General features: G+C 37.6%; 1 protein-coding gene across 3 annotated transcripts in view; it reads right to left on the bottom strand.

Annotated features, from left to right (window-relative positions):
* dgki (diacylglycerol kinase, iota) overlaps window positions 1-19,207 on the bottom strand; it is a 70,044-nt gene extending 50,837 nt beyond the window's left edge. For all 3 annotated transcript variants that reach the window (XM_008400489.3, XM_017302859.2, XM_081603744.1), the window contains exon 1: window positions 18,718-19,207. In XM_008400489.3, coding sequence (XP_008398711.1) covers window positions 18,718-18,950 — 233 coding nt within the window. In that variant the 5' untranslated portion in view covers window positions 18,951-19,207. The remainder of the gene's footprint in view (window positions 1-18,717) is intronic.
* Window positions 19,208-24,314: the final 5,107 nt, after the last annotated feature.

The following is a 24,314-nucleotide window of genomic DNA, read 5'->3' as shown; positions in this document are numbered from 1 at the left end:
ATGAATTTGAGAGCATTTGGTTTGGGACAACTTGCAGCCGATTTGCATGCGTTTGTGTTTTTCTCTCTCTCTGCAGGTTGTGCTCTCAATCTGAGCTGTGAGTGTTTTATTAGCTGCAACACGCTGAGCCTTTTCTACTAACTGAACTATTTACTGAAACGAGGAAAAGACCTTAAACACCTGAAAAACCTTGAAGCACAAAGAAGAAACGTGGAGGAAAAGAATTAATTACCATCAACATTTAGCTCGGCGATTTATCCACTTGAATTTCACGTATAATTGTGTCGTCACATCTTTTGTCCACGTGTGTGTATGCGTGTGTGTGTATCCGTTTATAAGGCTTGGTACAGGAAGCATGCCTCTTTCCCTCTGACCTTCCTCCCTCTATTTATAAGCATCGTCTGTCTCTCCCACTCTGTAATACGCATGTCAACTTTAGCCTCTCCACACTCTGTGTCCCTATTATCCACATGCCTAATAAATATTTTACACCACTTTGTGTCGGGTTATTTGCTTTGCTATAATGGTTTGCATTGTTTTACTAGCTGGAGCTGAAAACCTTTTACAAACAATTATTTTCAGAGAAGAAACTTCCACCGGTTATACTTCATCTAATTCCAATTTCTCCTACAAAGCTATAAATAAAAGCATTCATTTGAATATCTGCTTGGTTTTAACATGCGACAAGAGCCCAAGTCTCTTAATGTTTGTTATAAACAAGTCAATGAGTGTTTATTTAGCTTATGTAATGTCAACTATTCTGTGTCAGACAGTGTTTTAGGACCAAACTAGCACAAAAATAAGAGTTAAAACAAAAAAAAAATAGAGGTATAAAGTTTTTTTTTTGTTTTCCTTCATATAAACTATCTAAAAAGGAATTTGGCCCAGAGAATAATATTTTGTTTTTACTTTAACTCAAATTGTTAAGGTTAGATGTACCTTTCCAGAAGTTCACCTTAAAATGAAGTTCATGGAAAGAAAGTTTTCAGGGCTTTAAACTGGAAGCAATGAGGAGAGAAAAAAGGGAGGAAACGCCAACAGAGGAACGATGAGAGAGAGAGAGAGAGAGAGAGAGAGAGAGAGAAAGGAGGTAGGACACTTTGAAGGAGCAAGGATACAAGAAAGGAAAGACAGAGGAAGTCTACAAATATTTAGACGTTTCGAGTGAGAATAAAGTCTGGAAATTCTAATTTTTCTCTTCCAGACATCAAAGTTCGAACATATTCCAGAACCCAATCATATGTGTCAGACTCAAGGCCCGGGGGCCAAATCTGGCCTGCCGTAACTTTTTATGTGGCCCTTTAGACTCCAAATTATATCATTAAATCCCTCAACTTTTTCACAAATCAGTAAAATTCACACAAAATCCACAGATCCCCACATTTTTCCCGATTCTACTGAAAGTGACTGTCCATGATTGATACAGAGATTAATAGAGTCACACTTAAAGTTGTACACACTGGTTTAAAAACTGGCCCAAAACCCCACTTTTCATAGCCACTATTCAAAATGGAAAATACGTGAGAATATGCCTTTCCATTAAGCCAGATGTGGGTTAAGGCTACAACTGCCTTAATGTCTCCATATATACAGAAGAAACAATAACTAAAAAGTTCAAATAATAGCCACCATCAGCCTTCTTCCTTTTGTTATTCCAGTCAGAATGTAGTTTATAAATATTTCTTATGATTTCCAGCAGGTTATTAGGAGAACCCACGTCTTTCTCTGGATACGCTGAAGGTTGAGTCTGTCCTTCAGTTCACTCCTTCACTGGCCTACATTACATCTCCTGGGTGAGTAGATGAGGAGGAGGAACGGGGAACATGGGCTGGAGGATAAAAAGACGAAGAGAGACAGGAGGACACATGAAGAGTGAGACAGAGAGAGAGGCAGTGTGAAAAGAGAGAGAAACAGAGCAAGAGAGAGAGAGAGAGAGAGAGTCTGTGGGCGGTCTTGGCTTCGCCCAGAGGCCTTGGCTTCCCTCCTCCTCTTCCTTTTCATCCTCATCATCATCTCTCCTTCACACTTTCACACTCTTCCCTGCTCTTTATTGCAACATTAGTTTAAATTTGGATGCAACATGGGTATATTCAATTAAAAATAAAGCATTAAATATCCCTTAGTGTCCAACAAAACAATTTAAACAACATGGAAATGCAAAGGTTGCCAATATAAACATTTTTCGTTGCAAACCTCAGCTTTTTTCTTTATTCAAAAATCAAAAATGCCTCACAGATCAGCAGGACTAAAACAGATTACTGTTATACAGTGTAATGTTCTTGGTACAGTTTGAATAAACTGCGTTCAAATTTTAATTTCCTAACTAATATTAGATTCAAGCACTGGAAGCATCTCCCTGTTTTGTGTTTGTCAGCGAAGTCTCTTTCTCCAACGGCCCACTCAGAAAACCCACTCTGTTTCTAAAAGCAGAGGGAGAATGATTGTCTGAACTGTCAGCTAACAGCTAACATCACTGAAGGGAGTCAACGCAACAGACCAGCAACTACAAACAGCAAAAACCAAAACGGAGTTCCTACATCATCTATAACAGACATGATGGATGGATGGATGGATGGATGGATGGATGGATGGATGGATGGATGGATGGATGGATGGATGGATGGATGGATGGATGGATGGATGGATGGATGGATGGATGGATGAAAAAACTTGAGATGGACGGGTGGATGGACAGATGAAAAAACTTGAGATGGACGGGTGGATGGACAGATGAAAAAACTTGAGATGGACGGGTGGATGGACGGATGAAAAAAGTTGAGATGGACGGGTGGATGGACGGATGAAAAAAGTTGAGATGGACGGGTGGATGGACAGATGAAAAAAGTTGAGATGGACGGGTGGATGGACGGATGAAAAAAGTTGAGATGGACGGGTGGATGGACGGATGAAAAAAGTTGAGATGGACGGGTGGATGGACGGATGAAAAAACTTGAGATGGACGGGTGGATGGACGGATGAAAAAACTTGAGATGGACGGGTGGATGGACGGATGAAAAAACTTGAGATGGACGGGTGGATGAACAGATGAAACAACTTGAGATGAACGGGTAAATGGACGGATGAAAAAACTTGAGACGGATAGGTGGATGGACGGATGAATAAACTTGACGGATTGGTGGACGGATGAAAAAACTTGAGACGGACTGACGGACGGACGGATGGATGGTCGGACAGATTAATGAACGGACAAATTTCAGATGGACAGATGGATGGGTGAAAGAACTACAGATGGATGGTTGAATGATCGGACACATTTCAAATTGATGCCATCTGTCCATTCATCTCTATCGTCTATCGTCTGGACAGATGGTCGGACGACAGACTTCCATGGACAGACGAACATCCAACATGTCTCCTCGCCTCTGAAGTGGCGGTGAAGGCGGCGCTGCAAATCTCAGAAAGCCTGAAATGTTTTTCCCAAAAACTGTACTAAACCTGATATGAACCTAAAATAACAAAACACTGATACAAGCTGCACTTCAGCACAGCAGCATGACAGGCAGGTAATCCCCACAGGTGATGGCAGCACTGCAGGTGACAGCACAGTGTGAACACACACACACACACAGACAGACCAACTGAGCTTCCAGAAACCCTACACACACATACTTCCATGAAACAAAACCTCTGAACGATTATAAACTGATTAGCCTCTATAACAGGAAGCAGACCAGACTCCTTACTGGATGCTGATTTCACATATTCTAACCATTTAGGAGAAATCTACTGGAGAGGCAGAGAGTATGCAAAAAGAAGAAAAACAAATCGATGCAAATTGATCTGAACAGATGGAAATCAAGTCTACTGTATTTACTCACATGTTGCTCCATGCAGAGAGAAGCTCGCCGAATAAACGTCCCAAAATGAAAACACGAAGCCGTTAAAATCACCAGGACACCAACATTATTAATGCAATGAATTACCACATCTAACGCAAACTTTCAAATGATTCTTACTTACAAGATCAAGTTGGTATTTTTTATATTGGAGTCAAACAAGACTGAAATGTATAATATTATTGTTATATAATAATCACTTACAACATGGAAAAAAATCTAAAAAATAAGTGAAATAATCTTCCAGTGGAAATAATGCTTTTTAATTAATATTAAGGAATTATTTATTTTAAACAAGTTGCTGTATCTTGTTGAAAGTTACTTGTAAGTTAGTTTTGTCTTATCTCAAATGTTCTGAGATAGAAATAGAAACCTGGAAAGGTTTGTGTTTTTGCATAATTACAAATAAGCCTGTTACAACAAGCAATTAATCAATTAGTTGCATGATAAACTAAAATTATTTTATTTACATACACTTAATGAGGCATTTTATTTACGGTTCCAGGTGTGTTTATATTTCTTTTTTGCTTCTGGTTGTTGTGTTTTACTTCAGATATTTAAAATATCTTCCAGCTCCAAGTCTGTACAAAATTAACGTTCATTAGTCTTTGAGAAGATAAACTTACATTATCATGCCATTATCAATATGTTACTTGAAAAATGGTCTCAAAACAACAATATTGACATTTTTTATTTACACCTTTTAATCTAAAATCTTCTGCAACTAAATTTGATTTAGCGATGCTGGAAGACGACACATTTCTGCACAGTCAGATGATGATACAGTATCTGCTCTGGTGCTTACAGTCAATTAAAACGTGTCATGAACCCGAGCCAGATGATGGCAGCGATACTACCGTTTTCCTCTCCTCACCGGTGCTCCCTCTCTCACCCATCCTCCTCCTCCTCCTACATAATTACAGAGTCTGCCAGGGCGCCTGTGTGCATGTGAAAGCGAGCGTGTAATGTGTGGGTGGCGTTAGATTCACGCTGCGCATCTGTATCTGACCTTTACCGCGGCGAACAGACACACACACACACACAAAGACGACGGTGAAGAATGATATGAGAGGAGATAAAACATGTGGAGCACAAGACAGCAGCAGTAGAATCGAGATTTTAATCAGGACTTTGAGATGTAAATAACTAAAATACTTGTCTGGATTAACAGAAATATTAATCGTTTTGTCAATAGTCGGTCCAGCTATTTATTCACATAACAGAAATCTTGCCTATTCTAGCATTCATTTACTCCCTTTATTATTTATTGGGAGAAATTTTCTGTCATGATAATTTTGAAGAATTAATAATCATTTTGAATAGTAATAATTAAAATGTTAATTTTAATTGAAATTATCCTGATTTATTCTGGTGTTGAAACATTCAAATAATGGAAAAAAGCTTGAAAACCATGATTCAATGGTCTGGCTATTTTATATTTTGTGTTTGTTGCAGTTTCACCCAGACTTTAAGTCATTAAAGTCTGGCCTTGTGAAGCACCATCAGTTCCAAAAATGATTCCAATTAATTCAAGTTATGTTTTTAAAAACTGTCCATATAGTCATGACTGTTATTTTTACCATTTTCTCCGACTTTTGTTCAAAGAGAGCATCAATAAATGGCGATAAATTTGAAAATTTGATTACACACAGTTCTCAAAAGCAGGATTTGTGTTTTTTGGTGCTATGATTTCTGTGTCTTCTGTTCGCAAGAGGTAGATTTTTTTATCGTAACTTTTATTATTATCGCAAAAGTGCCACAAAATATCACGATACAACTAAGCCCAGGAATTAGACACTGTAGCTACCAGTTAGTGTCTAATTCTAGATTTAATTTTTTTAATTTTTTTCCTATCTTGTTGGACATAGGAAGACTAAAAGGTTAAAAATTAACAACCAAAAGATGAATTAAGGCCCCGTCTTAATTGAACTAAAAGTACATTTAGCACATTCACTGCAACGCATAATATTTGGGCCAATGTTTCTACAAACCGGTTTGGTTTTTGTATTTTATTGTGCTTCTGAACCTTAATACTGCTAATGTACTGAAAACAAAGATTTAGCCCAACAAATAAGGGCTTAAAAAACTGGAGAGCTGAGAATTTCAGCAAAAAGAGATCAAGTTTACAGTCTGTATAACCTGAGGGCACAACTGGCTAATAAAATTAATCATTTACTGATGACTCTTTAACCTGAGCAATTAGCGCTCCCAAACACACAGAAAGCGAGAGCGAGATAAAGATGCTGTCTCACTAATTATAGCGTGTCTCTGCAGCTGAGGTCTGCAGGGACATGAGTGTGTGTTGGAGTGTGGGGCGACCGTGTGTGCGTGTGTGTGCGCATCACAGACTAGAACTACATAAAAAAACACACACACAAGGCAACAGAAGCATTTAAGCAAAGAGAAAAGAGGGAATGTTAAATGAAAAGCATTATTATTTAGAGAGAGTCACATTAAGATAATGTGTGTGTGTGTGTGTGCGTGCGTGCGTGTTTATGAAGCAGACAAAGAGCTCTGAGTGGGGACTCATCTTTCTGAGTGCTGAGAGATGATCAGAGCTGGGTAATCCTGCCTGCATAGACACACACCACACAAACAAGAGACTAACCACAGCGCTTTTAATCCATGCGGCACACACTCGTTTGTAGACATGGGAAAGTATGTTTGTGTCCGTGTGTGTGTCCCATCCGAAACCGATAAACAGCCGTTTAGGACGACAGAAACCGACTGGTTTGGGATGATAAACGAAGAGAGAGAGAAAGAAAAAAACAGGAAATAAAACAGAGCGGTTGCAGAAATGAAAGCATGAAGCAGCTGGCTGAGCGCTCCACCAAATTAGTCAGCAGAATCATTTGGCAACAGAACCGCGGATCGCTCTCTTCCGTCAAAACCACTAAAAATAGCTTTACAGATGACCATACCAATGAGAACAAATAATTGATTAATTGCCTGTTAACTTGGATTGATCTTCTGCCCTTATTTAGACGTGGAACGAACAAAAATCCAGATTTTTCTGGACTGTATAGGAATTATGTAGCAACCAGTGATGGAGTCACTGTCGCCTCATCAGCCGACTCCACAGGTTCATTATCGAGACAGATGGGCCTGTTGGACAAGAGAAGAGGTGCTACTTTCAAGTAGAGAAGCGTACGAAGGAAACACTTCCAGCCTCTGGCTTCCCCTCAGTTCCTCACTCATATTTGATCCGGGTTTGTTTGGTTTGCTAAGTTCTGTTTCATTTCATCTGAGCTATTTCATTCACAGTTATTTATGGGTGATTATTCTGGTGTTGAAACCCTCAAATAAACACAGTAAGAAGGGGGGGAAGCATGAAAACCATGATTCCAGGGTCTGGCTATTTTACATTTCGTTTCACCCAGACTTTAAGTCATTAAGTGAGACAGAACTGAAGAAAATGAAACAAAAAGTGAGTCTAGAATCTGACCCAGATTATCACGTTTTCAGATGGAGTAGCTGCCTCTGATAGAAACTTTTACAGCATAGTAAATTATTCTGAAGGAAGATATTCTTGCCAATTTCACAAAACTATGAGACAGCTATTCGTAAATTATCGTTTGAAAAACTCTTTGGATTGAAACAAACCAAAAGTATAAAAAAATTCAAAATCTCAATTAAAAGTTGTTTTCAAATGTAGTCATTTTGTTGATTAAATAAAAAAAGACGCGTCCAGCTTCAAGGTTTAAGAAATGAATCAGTTTATGAAGTTGGGATTATTTCAAAGCTTTCTGACTTCTGTAAGATTAGAGAGAGATTATGAAACGGCAAGGACATTTTAATATGCAGTAGTTAAATCAAAAAATGTTCAATTGGGCCTTTTATACTTAAATCGCACAATAAATCCTGTGTAACGTTCCATATAAAACCAAATTTTAAGCATTTTCAGTTTTATATTTTAATTGCATTTCGACAAGAAAATCAAAAACACGAGGCTGGAGACTGGATTATTTTATTAAATGTAAACGCATGCAAAATTTACAGCCTGTTCTGGGCCTGCATTTCTTTCCTTTACGTCTGAGGAATGTAAACAGACACCCAGAGCAGAAAAGGCAGCCAGGCAGTCTGTTCTGTCCTGCTGTATTTTTTATTTCAGTCCCATTAAAGTTCATCTAGGATGTTCTGATAACTGATGTTGTTGGTTTACTTCCGCTCCGGTTGCAGTTTTAGTAATAATTCTATACAATCAGTTTTACTCTGTAGGTGAAAGTGAAATATTTTCTTCTTTTTTAACATGTTCAGATTAAAGAGTCCATTACTTCACACCAGTATTGACTGTCTTTTGTTAAAAGCATGCGAAACCAAACCTCCTGCTACAATCAGATAACTGTCTATTGGGGAAATGAAGTAATTGACTAATCTTTCAAAACAAGATTTTTTTCCTGCCAGGTTCCTCTTCTTCTCTCTGAAACCAGCTAAGACTTACTTCTCTTTTCTGTTTTTGCCCTCTTTTTTTAACCCCATTTCTAAGCAGGAAAAGCCTCTTACAGCCAGCCAGACGACTAATAAGGAGCGGCTCTTGTTAGCCAATCCCTCTTAATGCTTCAGCACGCTGTATTATGGGTAAAATACCCCAACACACACGCGCTTTGCAACACTCCCGAAAAGGCCAGGAAAGGAAAGAGAAACCTGCCATTCCAAAAAAAGACATCATCAGTGGTGTTTTTAGATAGATATGAATAAGCGAACACTTACACATCATCAGCCAACTGGAACACAGAGAGCAGGGGGTGGGCGGGGGGGGGGGGTTGTAGTAATGCCCTGCTTGGCTGGAGTAAATATGACAAGACGGGAGGAGTGAGTCAATGTAGACGAGTAACACTTCACTGTGATTAAGAGGCTCACATAGCGCCAGCATACGTACAGAAACGAAGGCTGTAACGGTCCGAATTACATGAAAAAGCTATTTATTAACGTGAAACTGGTGAGCTTCTGGGAAGCTGCTGGGTTTTTGTTCCCCGTTTTGTAAATTATTACAAAATGACGACCATTTTAGAAACGGAAAGTAAAAATAATATATGTATTAGTGGAAAAATAAATAAATTCATTCAGCGGTTTCTATTTTTAAGTTTTGTGATTTTGCAGTAAATTGTGAAAGATTGAAGTTCTGCAAACGATACATCTGAAAACTCATGAAATGTGGCAGGAGAAATCCACTTTAAAATTGTTATTTTATGGAACTCATTTATTTCTAGATACAGTTTATCAATTGAAATCCGATTAAGTCTTTCATTGACAAAATTATTTTTGTTTGCCCAAAATCAGAATAATGAGAGATATATTTTCAGAGAATTTTTAACCTAATTTCTTAAAAATTTGAGTATTTTGATGATATTATTTCACAATTTTCTCACCAAAGTTTGCTGGACATTTGCTACATTCTTTATATGAACATATCAAAACAATGACTTTGTGTCCTCAAGTCAATTATGCGTAGGGAACACCCTTTTTTTTGCTCAAACTTTAACTCCGTGGCTGACGTCCTGGAGATGTTTCTTTGATATCTCTATATGCCATTTATTTTTTTAAGTGCACTAGTCCCTCCTGCATCAAAACCACCTCACAATTTGATGTCACAGCTGGAATAGTGCTCTCAAGTTTTCAACACTCCTTTTTTCTCAAAATGGCCATTAAGGTCTATAATCATGCCGTCAAACTTAGAATGTTACTTTAAGAGCAATGGCTTAATTTCCAATGATTAGCCTATTTTTAACATAGAGAAGGACAATGTTCCAAAAACATTGTCCTTCTCTATGTTAATACACTGAGAGATTGTCTTCAGTGTATTATAAGCCTGGTGGGCCACCAGGCTTTACTAGTGTCCCCACCAGACTTGGTATCGTTTGTTTATTTTATTTTTTTAATGATTGCCTTTTCGTAAGACTTTATAGTTGGTATTTAGGTATTAATCTTCAAGTCTTCTAACAGTGTATGACTATAAAATAACATTTTTAAATTTCCTGTCACCTTTAAACATTTTTAACTCAAAAACATGGCAGGCAGCTGGAAGTCTACCAGGCTTAGCCAGTTTTCTGGGGGAAATATTGAGGTTAAACAGGAAACAAGTCAAAAATGGCCCTGAAAATAGTTTGGCAACTGCTATTGCAAACAAAACCACACCAAACTGTACCAATTCTTAACAACTTCTGCATGCCAAAAAATAATGCAAATAAGTGGTAATCAAGTGCATAATAGATTGGATTTGGAAGCCATCCGCCACTGACTTCCTTGTTGTCATTTTGCAGAAATTATACATATCTTGCATGAACTCACTGTACTTTAGGAGAGAAAATCATAAATATGCATGTACATCTGTTGATCTGAGGACAAAAAGAGAGAGGAAATTGTGTCACTAAGCCTCACGTTTCATCAACAATTGCTGCTCTGATCACCTGTTTAAAAATTCATGAGTATCTTTAAGCTGTTCGGACTGTGCGACAAGCGTTTCATTGGCTTATAACACAAGCTTCTCCATTAAACCAGCTCACACTGCGGCTGTGAAAAACATAAAAGAGAAGCTCCTTCTGCAGGTGTTTTCAGGTTACAGCTCTGATTTTACATCGATTTTATTCGGCATGCTCTTCAGCCGTCAGGGATAATGGAGATGGAGGTGAAAGGTGTGTTCGCCTGAGTCCATCCATCAAGCACTTGCTGAAATATTTCATGAAATTACAAGAAAGCAAAATAATAAAAAAAAAATAAGTAAAAGAAGAGACAACCAAAAGAAAAATGAATGGATAATCCTCTGCTGCACATACTTAACACCAATTTTTAAACTTATTATAAGCCACATCTGGTTGCAAGTAGTAGAGGAGCAGTAGAAACAAACAAAGGTGTGATTAAAACAAATGCTGTTGTGAAATTGTATAAGGATATTAAAACGTTTCTGATTGAACAGCAAAGTGTTCAAAGTGTTTTACACCATAAAAACATCATAGAGACCTATTATGAAAAATAAATAAACATTACATTTTATCAAATTCCATCAAAATCATTACACATCAAATATATTGATTAATGTTCCAGTTATTATAAATCCAATAGCAGTTTAATGCAGATCTGATATTTAATCAGTTTGACTAAATATCAACGAATGTATGAGTTTCTCTAGATTTTGCTGGAATATTAGCTCTTCAATCCTGGAAATGTTCTTCAGATGCTAAAAGGCTGACTTTGTAACCGTCTCTATGTGTCTTTGAAGGCTCAGGCTAGTTAGAAGGAAAAAATGAACCCCAATGTAAGTTTATAAACCTGATTATTTTATGTAAAGTAAACATTTAACAGTTTGTCAACTCTTCAGTGGGAGAAATATTGATACTTTAGATTAATATTTGTGTTTTTACAGCTCTAACTTTATGCAGTTGAGTAGCAGGGTGGTAGCAAAATTTTGTTATCTCACTGTTTGGTATGACAATCATGATATGAATTACTTAACCCATGTTTTCCTCACTCTTACTCGTTGTTCTGCCTTCGCTCTGATATAGTTCACCAAGATCCATGTCCACTGATTGCATTTGCCACACTGTAAGTCCATCCACATGACTAAATGCATTATTTGCAAGCAGCTGAAATATTATAGCCACCAAAGCAGTCCTTTGAAACTGCAAAATTGCATGCACTCATTATGTGATGACAACTGCAATTCAATACCCGGTGCAGCTCTGGTGCACTGAGAGATGTTGAGTCATAAAGACTCTGAGGAATGTTATTTAAACTTTGATCATCGTTGCAACAAAAGCCACATGTAATGTTGAGAGAACAGCACTGAAATAACAATAAAAGGCAGAAGTTAAGGAGTGGAGATGTTGGGTTTGGGAACTACTTCGTCCAACGTGACCCGGGATCATAATACCTTTGCATATTTGTGCCATGCCTAACAAATATAATGCAATAACATGTTATTTTGCTGTTACTTGTGTCTGTTTTGAACTATGTTGCACGCCCCATTGTGTGCACCAGGTATTTCTCTTCATTTTGCCCTTTCAGATATAATTTCCCAGGGGAAAGCTGGGGCCATTGTGCTGCGCTGTGGTGTGCGGCTGTTACGCAATTACTGTAAATAGAGAGACATTACGTCGGTTTCTCAATCTGAAATCTCTCTTTCCTTCAGGCCGTTTTATTGTTCGTACAAAACCAGCTGCAGATTACAAAGTTTAAAAATTCATGAATGCCTCCAAGAGCTCAAAGGTAAGTATGTTATAGAATCGGACACAAGCTTCGCCGCAAATCATACTGCAACTCCGACGGCTCTGAATAAGATTTTTAATGTTCTTATACCACTCAGCAATCTTCCTTCACTCCTACAGCAGGTTGACTTGTAAATTTTCACCTTATGCAAGAGTAATAAAGCAATTACAATATAATGTTTCACTATTACCCATTTCACTCTTTTATATTTCTTGAGTAATGACTCTCCTTTGACTCTGAATCGAGCCTTCAGCCTTTTTTCCTCTCCTCATCCTCCCTGGTCGTCTTTTTCATCTCTCTGTTCTCCCAGTCTCCTCAGTGCTCTGGCCTAATTGAAAGCTGAATACAGTTTTATATTCTGCCAGCATCAGATGATGAAAGTGCTTTGATCACTGTTTACCCCTGCAGGTTTTGCACAGCAGCAGCAGCAGCCAGACCAGATACATTCACGTCTCTTTACCGTTTCTCCTCTCCTCTTGTTTTTTTCCGCGTTTCTTCCTTTGCATGCTGAACGTTGTCTCACAGTCTGTTAGATTACATGACGAAACTGCAGCAAACGCCAGCATGTGGACACATCTTTTGTTTGCAAAGTCGTGGAAGGATAACGTTGCGAAATCCCATTGTGTGGAAGCTCGTTTCTGCAACAATTCCTTAGAAGGCTGAAGTAAAGTCTGACCACACGGGAAGTCGGGTGACGAAGCAAAATGTTTAATTCTTTGTGGTTTGAGCAAATCGCCTATGTTGATATAAATACAAGAGTGAAAGAAGGGAGTTTAAGGGGAATCTATCTGTTGAGTCAAATAATTTATAAAAAGAAAAGGCTAGCAAATCAAACCATGATTAATAATCAATGTTTTCAGCTTGATAAGTGACAGAAATGCAACAATTTTCTTATTTTAAGGCTTTAAAAACTGAACGAACACAAAGAGCTACTACTTCTTTTATCTCAGAAAACTGGCAACAAAATGTCAAAACGAGTGAGAAATATGTAAAACAGTGGTGAGCACAGTGGAGAATCTGTAATGCTGTGAGCCTGTTTCCTTTCTAGAAGTCATTAGAACTGGGTCAGACTTTTATGGCAATTCTACAATCTTGAAACACCACAATTCTCAAAATCTGATTTGTGTCCTACAATCACAAACACAAACATCTGGACTTTGGTAAACGCAACTGGAACTTTAACCAAAACTTTGTGCTGTGTTGAAATAGGAGAAACATTTCACTTTTTGGCAACCAACACCACATTAGAATGGACAGAATGCATTTACTCCACCTCTATGCTAAAAAAAAAAAAAAAGCAACGTGAACCACAGCAACATCCACCATGGATGAGTATCCGTTTTGTTCAGAATCTAAATTATCTTGAAGGTGTCCAAACTCAACCATAAAACATGGCTTTCATTTCTTTAGCAGCAGCTAATAACATAACTAAAAAGTGACAAGGATTTACCAGTTTTTTGGACAACTGGTTTTCCTGCAAACATAGAACCTGATAACAGGATTCAAACACATTTCATGTCAAAATCCACCATTTTTCTCAGAACTTTCAGTGAATTTATAAACTCTCAGACTTTGTATAGAGCCTTGAAAAACCATAGACTCGTAGGAAGGCATCAAATGAGAAAATGAAATGAGATTTTCTAAAAGATCCCAGAAAATATGCCAAGTCCAGTGCTTGGGGTTGTAGGGCAGTCATCCAGTCTCCCACCATGTTTTTTGAGTAAAAAAATTTTTTTTAAATTGACAGGAAATGTGAAAATATCACTAGATAGTTATGCATTATTGGAGGGCTTGAAGAGGAATACATAAGCAACAACTATAAAGTCTTATAAAGAGGAAATCATTTTTAAAAACTCCAATAAATTAACAATGCTAAAGCCTGGTGGGGACAGAAGTAAAACCTGGTGGCCCGCCAGGCTAATAATACACTGGGGTAAACCTGCTGACATATTTTTCCAGAATACTTAAAACCCTTAAATTCAAAAAATTACTTAACTTTTCCAGACTGCAGGAGTTGTTGTGGTTTCTAACCAATACGTCAATATGCAAAGCAATAGAAAGGCAGATTCAATGCTGAGAAATTATTATTTTCAAATAAACTACATGTGGTATAAACTATAGAATAACTCTACCTGCTACATAATTCTTGCTTTCTTGTAGATCTTTTTCTATTCTAGAGTATACATGTAGTGGATAAAAACTAGCATTTCTCTTAGCAAAATATAAGAATATTTTGTGAGTATATTTTTCTTTTTCAGCCACTTTTACTTTTCTGTTGTTGCTTTCTCTTTTATTTGTCTTTTAGTTTACCAACCTAGAGACAAATAAAGGATTATTCTCTTCAATCTTACTTTATAAAATTAATATATCCCATATTTTCCATGAGTAATTCCACGTGAAGTGCAGCTCTTAGCTGTGCTGAATATTTCATGCATTAACTTAAATGTAGACATCAATCAGCTATGACTAACATTTTCTAGTACTGTGTACGTAAAAGCTTTTAGGTTTGGACAGCAGGAAGAATACAGAGGAGCGTTCTACTGTTATTTCACTGTTGGTTTTGCTTGCAGCTCAGAAACACAACAGGAGGCTCGTTGTGTTTCTGAGCTGTGAGAACTTTAGATGTTTATCATTTGTTATGAGATTAAATGAACAGCAGAGATGACCGGCTGTCACAGATAGGCAGGAAGCTCAATTACCAACTGTGGGTCCAGCAGGCTGATTGACCAGTTAATTAGAGCAATTTCCTACAGATTCATTGGTCAAGGTTCATAAATATTCCTCATGTCCAAATTACACACTTTTACAGAATTAACCCTTCGGCAAAGTTCTCCGATCTTTTTCCAGTGCCGTCCAAACAATTGTTCTTATGAAGAAATGTTTCAGAAGTGAAAGGAAGTTTAGATTTTGCAATAATGTAGGCAACGTTAAAAAGTTTCTCTGTCGGCCTCATTTGATGATCTGTTGGTAGATATGGGAGAGGTGGGTGGATGGATGGGTGGATGGATGTGAAATCCCAGTATTTCTCTTGTTTTTCCTATTAATCCATAATTAACTTATAAAATCCCAGACTCCTCCAGAACTCGTACATTACAATATTGCTGTGCCGACTGCCTCAGACAGCTAAAGGTTGCGTGTTCCTCAGCCAGTGAGGGTTTCCATGCAGCCAGATGGATGAGATGTCTAAGAATAGATAAAAGGAAACACACACACACACACATAAAGTGTGACGAAGTTCTGGCAGATAAGTTTTACGTGCCTCACGCTGCTGCTAGCACACAATACAGCAGAAAAACTCACCCAGACCCCGTCTTTGATCAGCTTTCTCTCCCTCATATAGCCACATATGGTGATTCACTTCTTGGCATTGGCCACTTCAAAGCTATGTAAACTACCTTCCTCCTCTGACCGGCTGACTGCTTCCTCCTCAGTGAGGAGAGAGGTAGGGGGTTCACAGATCACCTGAACCAAAAATAATACCATTACAATCCAAGATCCAACAGCGACAACACAAATATATATTTATCTGTTTTTATTTCGTCACGCATTCATAGATGTCTACTGTTGAGGGCTAAAAATACTAAATCCAACGAAGTTAAACTGTGAAACATTATTAGAAAAAGAAAAAGTGGTGGCTTCTCCAACCATCTGAGCAGTTATTTCTACATTCCTCTTTCAGCAGAATAGTCAGCGGTAACAAACCGTCTCTGCTGCGACACGAGCCAAATGTTCCTCTTTCCAAATGAAATTAATCCAGCCAGGGAAAACACTCTCGCTGCAGACTGAATACACACACTAGATGTTGTGATAGGAAACAGAACAAGATGAAGGCAAAAAAAGATCACATTTTAACTAGAGAGACACGATCCATCAGCATTAGGGCTGAAACTAATGATTATTTGGACAACTGGGCAATTAATCTGACTTTTAAAAATTGGCGCATTCTGCAATTTTTTAAAAAGTATTTTTTATACTAATTTGTACATTAACTGCCCAATTTTTTTGCGTTAACAGATTCTTAATTGGATAGTAAAATGTGCTTAATATTACATTTTAACCAGGAAATGCTAAAACTGCCACTTGAGGAGTTCTGAGTAGAACAGATTTACAGAAAATGCTAAATGTATATATTTTTTAACAGTCCTGGCTTAACTGCTGCTCTGAATATGTTATTTTTGTGATTTTGCGATTAATCGATTAATAAATTAGTTGATGATTATTTCAATAATCGATTCATTGCAATTAATCGTTTCAGTCTTAAAAACCATTCGCATCAGCATTGTTATACTGGCCACTTTTTAACATATTGATGTTATTGAAGTAGCTTGAAAATCTCTCAGCCACACTCAACATGGGAAAGACAAGAGAACATACTTTTCAGCAAAGGCAGACGTATGTAAAGGTTCCTATAAATTAAAGTTTTTTATTTTTACAAAAATTCAATACCATAAACTGGGTAAATTGATTTAGTAACTCCAGAGATTATTTGTCACATGCATATTAATTTAAGTTAGTTAAATTTAACTGCAAGAACTTTAGGTTTTTGGCATACGAGGAAGACTTTTACAGTTTAAAGCTTTCTTAGATTTAGTAAGCTTCATAATTTATTATGTGTTTTAACAAAATACTGAATTCTCTACTTTCAAGTCAAACCTCATTAAAATGCACTTTCTACATCTACTCTAACGTGCAGTAAACCAGCTTCAGCAGAGACTTTATTACGTAATTAAGTGTAATTTAAGACCTAATCTGGAAAATCTGGACATGTCCAAATACTTTCAAGGCCTAAAATTGAGATTGAAGACATTTAAAAGCCACAACAGAAACCTTGGAGTCGAACTTCGTCAAACAAAAAATGTTTACAGCAAAATAACGACTGTCATAATTTGCTCATATTTACATATTTAAAACATTGGAGTCAAGCAAGGCTGGATGAGGATTTAAATTAATCTCATCACAACACAGTGAGGAAGAGGATAAGGTGTTGAACCAGCAACCATTTGACCTGAACGTACTCTCCTACCATGGTAAACGTAAACATGTGGAGTTTGTTGAATGCTCTATTTTTGAACCGCTTTTATTGGCTCTCTAGGTATTTCTGAGTTAGAAACCGATTTGTTAAAGCAAACAAAATTGCCAACTCATAAAACTGAAAAAAAAAGAACATTAACAATGTTTAGTTTCTTTTTTCTTCTTCTAAAGCTGAGGAAACACCCAGAGGAAGAAAAACTAACAACGAAAACAAAAAGTGAAAAAGCTGTGAGCATCTGCTGACTAAAAGGTCTGAATTACAGTAAATCCACCAAATAAAAAACAACAAATACTCCGAGAAAAAAAAACAAAAAAAAAACACACAACACAAATTATCATCTGGTTAATATTGTAAAAAAGGATTAAAAAACAAAACCCCTTCACAAACTAAATTAATCTAATTATATCAAGCATTAAAAAACCCACTATGTTTTGGTGTTCATTAAATTCATTCAGAACCTTTTAATATTTTAGATATCTGATCCGGATTTAGGTTGTTTCGATGATTTAAGAAGCTGTTAAAGTAAATCAGAAACAAACAAGAGACTAAATGATTGATTAGGGCTAAAATTACACTTAATCTGGGGTCTCCGTTTTCAATAAAATATCACTTATTCCGAGGAAAACAACTCAAACTATTGCAGTTTTCTGTGCTTAAGAATAAGGAAAACACAGATGCACAATGTCTTTTCTTAAGGGTTTAGAAACATCAAAGAGAAAAAAATGCTTCATAGGTACTTTGATAGACGTGGTAGTTTTGAATCCATCTGGAATAAAATACAAAATGATCTCGAAAGCAAATGTTCCTAACCTAAGTGCTTTAAAGTACATGTTGATGCTTTTATGACTGTAAACAGTTGAAGTTCTTGACTTTAATGCATTTCATGAATTATACGTTTATGCTTACGCTTTTGTCTGACGCTTTTAACCACAAATAAGGAAATAAAAATGTAGTTAACACTGGGAAGGAAGACAGCTAGTCGTGACATGCAGGAACAATAAACATAAATATGCAGGAATATTGGAGTTTTTTTACCCCCCAGATTTGACCTCTAAATCCCATTTTTTTTGTACCGATTCTTTCAGATTAGATACAGTTAAGGTGATGTGTGATTGTGTGCTATCAGCAGCAGCTGTCAGTCACACTGGGGTGTCAGGCTGCTGCTGGCATTCACATAAACACACGTTGCTCACGAATCAATACAGGTTCTCTCCCTCCCCCTTCACAGGGTGCTACAAAAACAGGGCTCCACCACCGTGACATGCACACGCGTACGCACACGTACTGCGTCTGTGTGCATGCAGAAATGTTTTGATTGGGGCTCAAATGTTCGTGCTCTGCATGGATTTATGTTGTGACAGTTAGCAGCAGCGTAGCGTGGCTTGCCTGAACGAGCCAGAGCATTCCCGTGTCAGAAATCTGCTTCACAGCCAACAACAAAGCCTCACCTTTTGTTTTTTGTTTTTTTTTGTTTTTACTATTTATAAGCTTCACTATGAATTTCTTGCATGCAGGTACATAAAAACAAAAAAAAAATTTAAGTCTAGGAAAAACGCATAAATCCCTAAACACATCCTGCTCTGAGCGACATCCTGCCACAGCATCCTCCCTCTGCTCTCCACTCACCGATACGAGGTCTGCTTTCTGAACGCCAGTCCGCGTAATTTCTCCTCCAGAGACTCCTGCTCCATGTCCGGCAGACTGCTGAATGTGTCGCTGCAGCCCATGGCAGCCTCCTCGGAGCCCGCTCCGGACTCTGAGTCACCCCCGTCGGCTCCGAGAGAGGCCGGGCGACCGCCGAAGCTGCCTCCCGCCGCCATCGCCGCCGGACCAGTGCGGCTCTTCGCTTGGGGGTCCATGCTGGTCACTCCGAGATGGACCCCCCTCTTTTCTCCCCAGTCTGAGACGGGACGCGGATGCGGGTGGTGAGAAGGAAGCGGGAACTGAAACGTCTGCGGGAATAAAATAACCCGACGTTCTCCTCTGGAGTTGCCTTAACGCGGAGGTCTCCGACCGTTGACCGCCTTTATATGCGGCAGGACGGCGGAGAGAGCTACACTCACGAGCCCCTGGACCAACTGGCAAGCGAGCTCCATACGTCAAGCTGCTACGTTCAGACCGGAAAAGGAGTGAAGCCCTTTCAAAATAAGACCCAATCCGGTCACAAAATAAAAAAAAAAATACTAAAGCATTTTATTTTTTTTAAAAGTAGTGTTTCTATATAATTTTAATCAATCACAAATATTTCATTTATTTATTGTGTTAATAAAAAATATCTCTATACAGTCATTTTGTTTGCTGGATGTAAAATTCTAATTTTAAATATTGAGAGAAAAATTATCCTAATTAATATAAATAAAGGCTTGAGCACCAGTCTGAGTAATTACAAAATCACTCACAGATAAAAATACAAAAATAATCTACAAAATTATAAATCTACAATATAAATTTATACAACTGGAGTACAGATAATTACTCCTAACTCAAACTATTATAATCTACTCCCTTTATTATTTTTCTTTTTTTCCCTAAAGGGTTACTTCTTGTAGTCAAGTGTTCTCCACACTATGTGTAGTGGCTGACTATTTTGTTCGAACATTTCACTTATTTTCTGTCCAATCTTTGCGTTTTATAATATCAAGATACTTATCCAGGTATTTAGTTTCAAAATTATTCTAAAGCAAAACGAGATGTCCTCAGAATTTATAAATTGGCTACCTAGTTCGACAGTCATCAAATTAAAACTTTTAATTTGAAACGTAAACGGAACGGAAGTTTAATACTTTATTCCTTCTGGCATGACAAGTGTTTCAATCTGAGAGCAGCGCGTCAAACAGCGAGTTCAGTTATTATTTCTAAATCCAACATCCACCCAGCTTTACAGACATCTCTGGCATCCGTCCATCCGCCATCCATCCATCCGTCCATCCAGCAGTGTGGATGGAGTATTCTCTCTCCTGGTTTTATGCTGCTTCATCACTCAGAAAGTAGGGCAGAGAGTGAGAGTACTCCCACCACCACATGTCTGCTGTCAGTATCATGCCTCTGAAAAGACTCACAGAGAGAAATCTGTTGAGTCTGCCTGTCATTATCTCTGCCATCATGTTAACATCTCTCGTCCTCCACCATACAAGTCCCGCAACATGTTGCAGCCATCAGCCACATCTGGCAGGCTGTGGAGTTTGTTTTTTTTTAAGCATCAGGGTCACTAAATCACCAGTGACCTAAAGAGATTTTCCTCTCAGTCATTCCTGTTGACATGGATCTGTAACCCCTACTAGAACATCTCCTCCCCCCTTTGCATCTTTGTACATTTTATAGTTGGAAAAGAAGACACAATCACTGCTTGTGGAACCTCAAATGCTAATAACTTCGTTCCTCTGAAAAGACATTTCAATCAGGTTGACATTCATATTTTCACTGGACCACAATTGATTCTTTCCTTTTCAGGCTTTCTACCAATCAATGAATCAATCAGGTTTGAGTGTATACCACATTCAGGCCGTTCAAACAAACACAAACAGACATAATAAGCACATTATACAGTAAACACTTGTGAAAATCAATAAACATTGCTTTTTGTTGTTAAAAATCATCAATATACATCAAATATGTTGGTCAATGTTACAAATATTGTGGTTCAAAAGCATCTCTAAACAGGTGGGCCTGTATCCTTGATTTAAAGGAACTCAGTGTTTCAGCTGTTTCTGTGGTTTATTCCAGATTTGAGGTGAATAGAAGCTGAATGCTGCTTCTGTCAAGATTATTTTAACTCTAGAATACTTTGGTATTGTTTAACAGACGATTTTCATAGGGATGACCAAACAAGGCCAGTAAACAGTGATGCACAACTAAACATAAAATAAAAATAATTATACAATTTTACTTATTTATTGGGTTTGACATATATGTTTTCACTGAAGAAAAATTACTCTGCATGGCTTTCTATGACATAAATAGGATTGTCAGGGGGGCTAGCATTTTTTTGAGAGGTCCACAGCCCTCAGTGGTCCCCCCTTGGGGTGCGCCACTGCTAAATGACCATAAAAACTCTGCAAAACAAGCCCTACATTTCTACTTTAGTCTCTTCTGTCCCAAGACTTTATAATAAAATGCTGCCCTTCATTTTAACATAACTTCTGTTTGTCTTGCTACAGTATTCCTTGGAGATTTTTGCAATTTCTCTTTTGCCTCAAGTGTTTTGGTAACATGCTGAGCCCTGTTGACGGACCTTATATGCGTAAAAAGGTTTTCTTTTAACGTTATTATGGATATAAAGCTTGTCAAACTTGGTTCATTTATTCTTCAAATTCATTTTTATTTTATCCAAAAAGATTTTTTCTCCTGACATTTATTGCTTTACAAGTTCTGCTTCGCTCCTCTTGACGGTTGGTGGTTACCATAGCAACTGGTAACTTAAAGCTCCTCCCCCTTCCTTTTTTTCTGTTGCTGTCAATAACTGTTTTTTTAAACAAATTTAGTTTGTCATGTGTGATTTTTACCGTGTTTTGTGCATGTTTTTAAATGTTACCAGTAAAAAAAAAAAAAAAAAAACTTTGTTTAATTTTACAACTTTTTGCAACTATTGGACGTGGCTCAATTTCAAAGAAAATAGTTTTATTTTCCAAGTGTTTCCCCGTCTGAAATGCATCGAATTTCCAGGGAATTTCCGGAACAAATAAACTCTGATGTACACAAGTTATCCATCACTTCTGCTGCCAGACTGAAAGATTAAACAAAGCATGAAGCGTCTGTTTTGAGAGGTTTGTTTGCTGGTCAGGATGCCACCATGTCTGTGCTAAATTCAGTCCTGACATTCGGGCCAAACACTCGTCTGTCCGTCAGCTGCTGAGTCTGTGTTAAGCCTGCACAGCGCCAACTCCCCCGATGTCCACACCGCAGACATAGATTCAAAATCTGCTGTGCTCCTCTTAAAAATAACGAAATTAGATAATAACTGTCAGAAAGAGGGAAGATAACAATATTTTTGAGGATCCAAATGTACAAATAATGCCGTGTTTGTGGGAGAGCTTCTGATATTTAACTCGTAGAAGCGGAAATGTATGAATTCTCTGCTAAAGGGTGGAGAAATACGTCAGGAAATGATTGGAGATTTAATAGAAGATCAAATTATGGTGGACGAAGACGTTACATCTGCAACATGCACTGGTAAAGAGTTTCTGGTTTGGTTTCTGTCTAAATCGAAAACTGGAATGTAGGTTTGAGGTTTCAAAAACCACACATTTGAGGTAAAGTTGAACAATTTAGAGGCTTTCTATTTCCATCATCAATCCATGAACTTTGAATGATCCACCTGGACCACATGAGCAACACAACAAAAACCAAAAGCATGATGCTGCCACCACCATACTTTACAGCTCAGTGTTTTCAAGTTTGAAAACGTCTTTCTGTTGTTTTCAACTTCTGTTTGATCAGTAATATTAGTTTTTCTTAAAGCACAGTTATGGAAATCTAACCAGAATATTTGATTATTGGGATACAATAAAAGCTGCAGGTTTAATATCATAAAGCTCATCAATCAATGTTAATCCTGGATTTAATTAACCAGATTAAACCTAAACTTGGTAGATATTCTTGCTGAATTGTTTTCTGCACAATTTCTCTTTATTTTGCTATAAAACTTTTACTAAAGCAACATAAACTGTACATTTTAACTTGACATTTTAAAATACTAGCTTTTCTTAGTTGTTCCAAAATGGGAAAGCATTAAAAAAAAAAACCATGACACCACGGCCATGTCCAACAGCTAGAAACTCTCCATTTTACTTTCATAGCATTTTTTACATCAAAACATTACATCTTGTGCTCTACATCTATATTATATTTCCTCACCTCCATCACCGCATTAAACAAAAGCAAAAGGAAGAATAATTTTTTATAGATTATTGCTCTTCAGATTTGATCAGACACCACTGGACGGTGACGGGATCTATAATTAACAACTTGCCTTTTCTGTAACTTTAACCGTTTCATTGCATGTTTTGTTCCCAGTTATTTTTATCAGCCTCATGGCAGCAGGCTGCATTCAAACAAAGCTCTGCCGCTGCAGCTCATTGTTCGCTGTGTTACTATGTGAGGGAATTGTTTGTGAAGCTTTGGGACTTCGTATTATCCTGGGACTCTCAGCAATTCACACGTCTCATTATGAAACTGTTGACCTATTTTGTAAACCAAGAAACTCGGGCCTGCCTAACGAAGTTTGGGCCTAATTTAATTCAAAACCAGGAGAAAAATGCTTAGAGGTGGCAGCAAATAAACTGAATTAGTTCAAGTGTACGCGCTAAAAAATAATGCTAAAATGTGTTGCAATCCATCAGCTCTAGGCTGAATTGTCCTAAAAGTTAAAGAAAAAGGAGGCAGAAAAAGTTCTAACTTGCTGCTTAAAAATAATTTATCTAAATTGTATTTTCTGGAGCCATCTTAATGTCATTTTCAGAGTCTGAGTCAGAGGGAGCTGCTTAAAAAACATCCACAGCTGCTGATTGTATAGAAACGTTTCAAGTCAGATTTTGCATTATGAACAAATAAATAAATAAACTTTCTCGCCCATAACAACCACTTCAAGCCATTTTATGCAACAATACACAAATCAGTAGATATCTTGACGCCAAGTGTTGCTCAAGGGCACATTGACATGCAGCAAGGGAGGAAGGTGGAATAAAACCCCAAATCTCAAGAATAAGTAGACGACTAATCTTTACAGAAACAATTTTTGCATTTGCTAAGCAATTACAAAGTGCAGTTTTCAAATGGTGGATGTTAAAACTGTCACTATGTCATGTCAGATTAATATTAGACAGATTATCTGTGAGAAGATCCATATTCTCTTCTTCCTCCCTGAGCTACTATTGGTGTCTGAATAAGTTAGCTGCTCCCGGTCAAAAACAACCAATCAGAGAAGGAGAAATTGCTCTGGCTATCAATCCTTTTGTGTAGTCACTGCTAAATGTGCTAATGTAAAAGCTCTGAAGAAGGGGAATATTTCAACAACAGAGACACAGACATGTTTCTACTGCTCCAGCGTGTATTGTCTGAGTTAGCTTACGCACCTACACAACGATCTCAAATTTAAAGAATATGGTAGCTAACAACGGAGTGTGCAAATATAGTCAGAAACGCACCACAAGCTTTCCAACACTTAATAAACCAACTTACACCCGTACAAGTGCGTTTATATAAACACTCGTACCTCAAGAAAAGGA

The sequence above is a fragment of the Poecilia reticulata genome, chromosome 23 (assembly GCF_904066995.2).
Source record: "Poecilia reticulata chromosome 23, P_reticulata-male-v2, whole genome shotgun sequence".
NCBI classification, from domain to species: domain Eukaryota; kingdom Metazoa; phylum Chordata; class Actinopteri; order Cyprinodontiformes; family Poeciliidae; genus Poecilia; species Poecilia reticulata.
The sequence above is the reverse complement of the archived record's forward strand: the minus strand, read 5'-3'. Positions and strand labels throughout refer to the sequence as shown.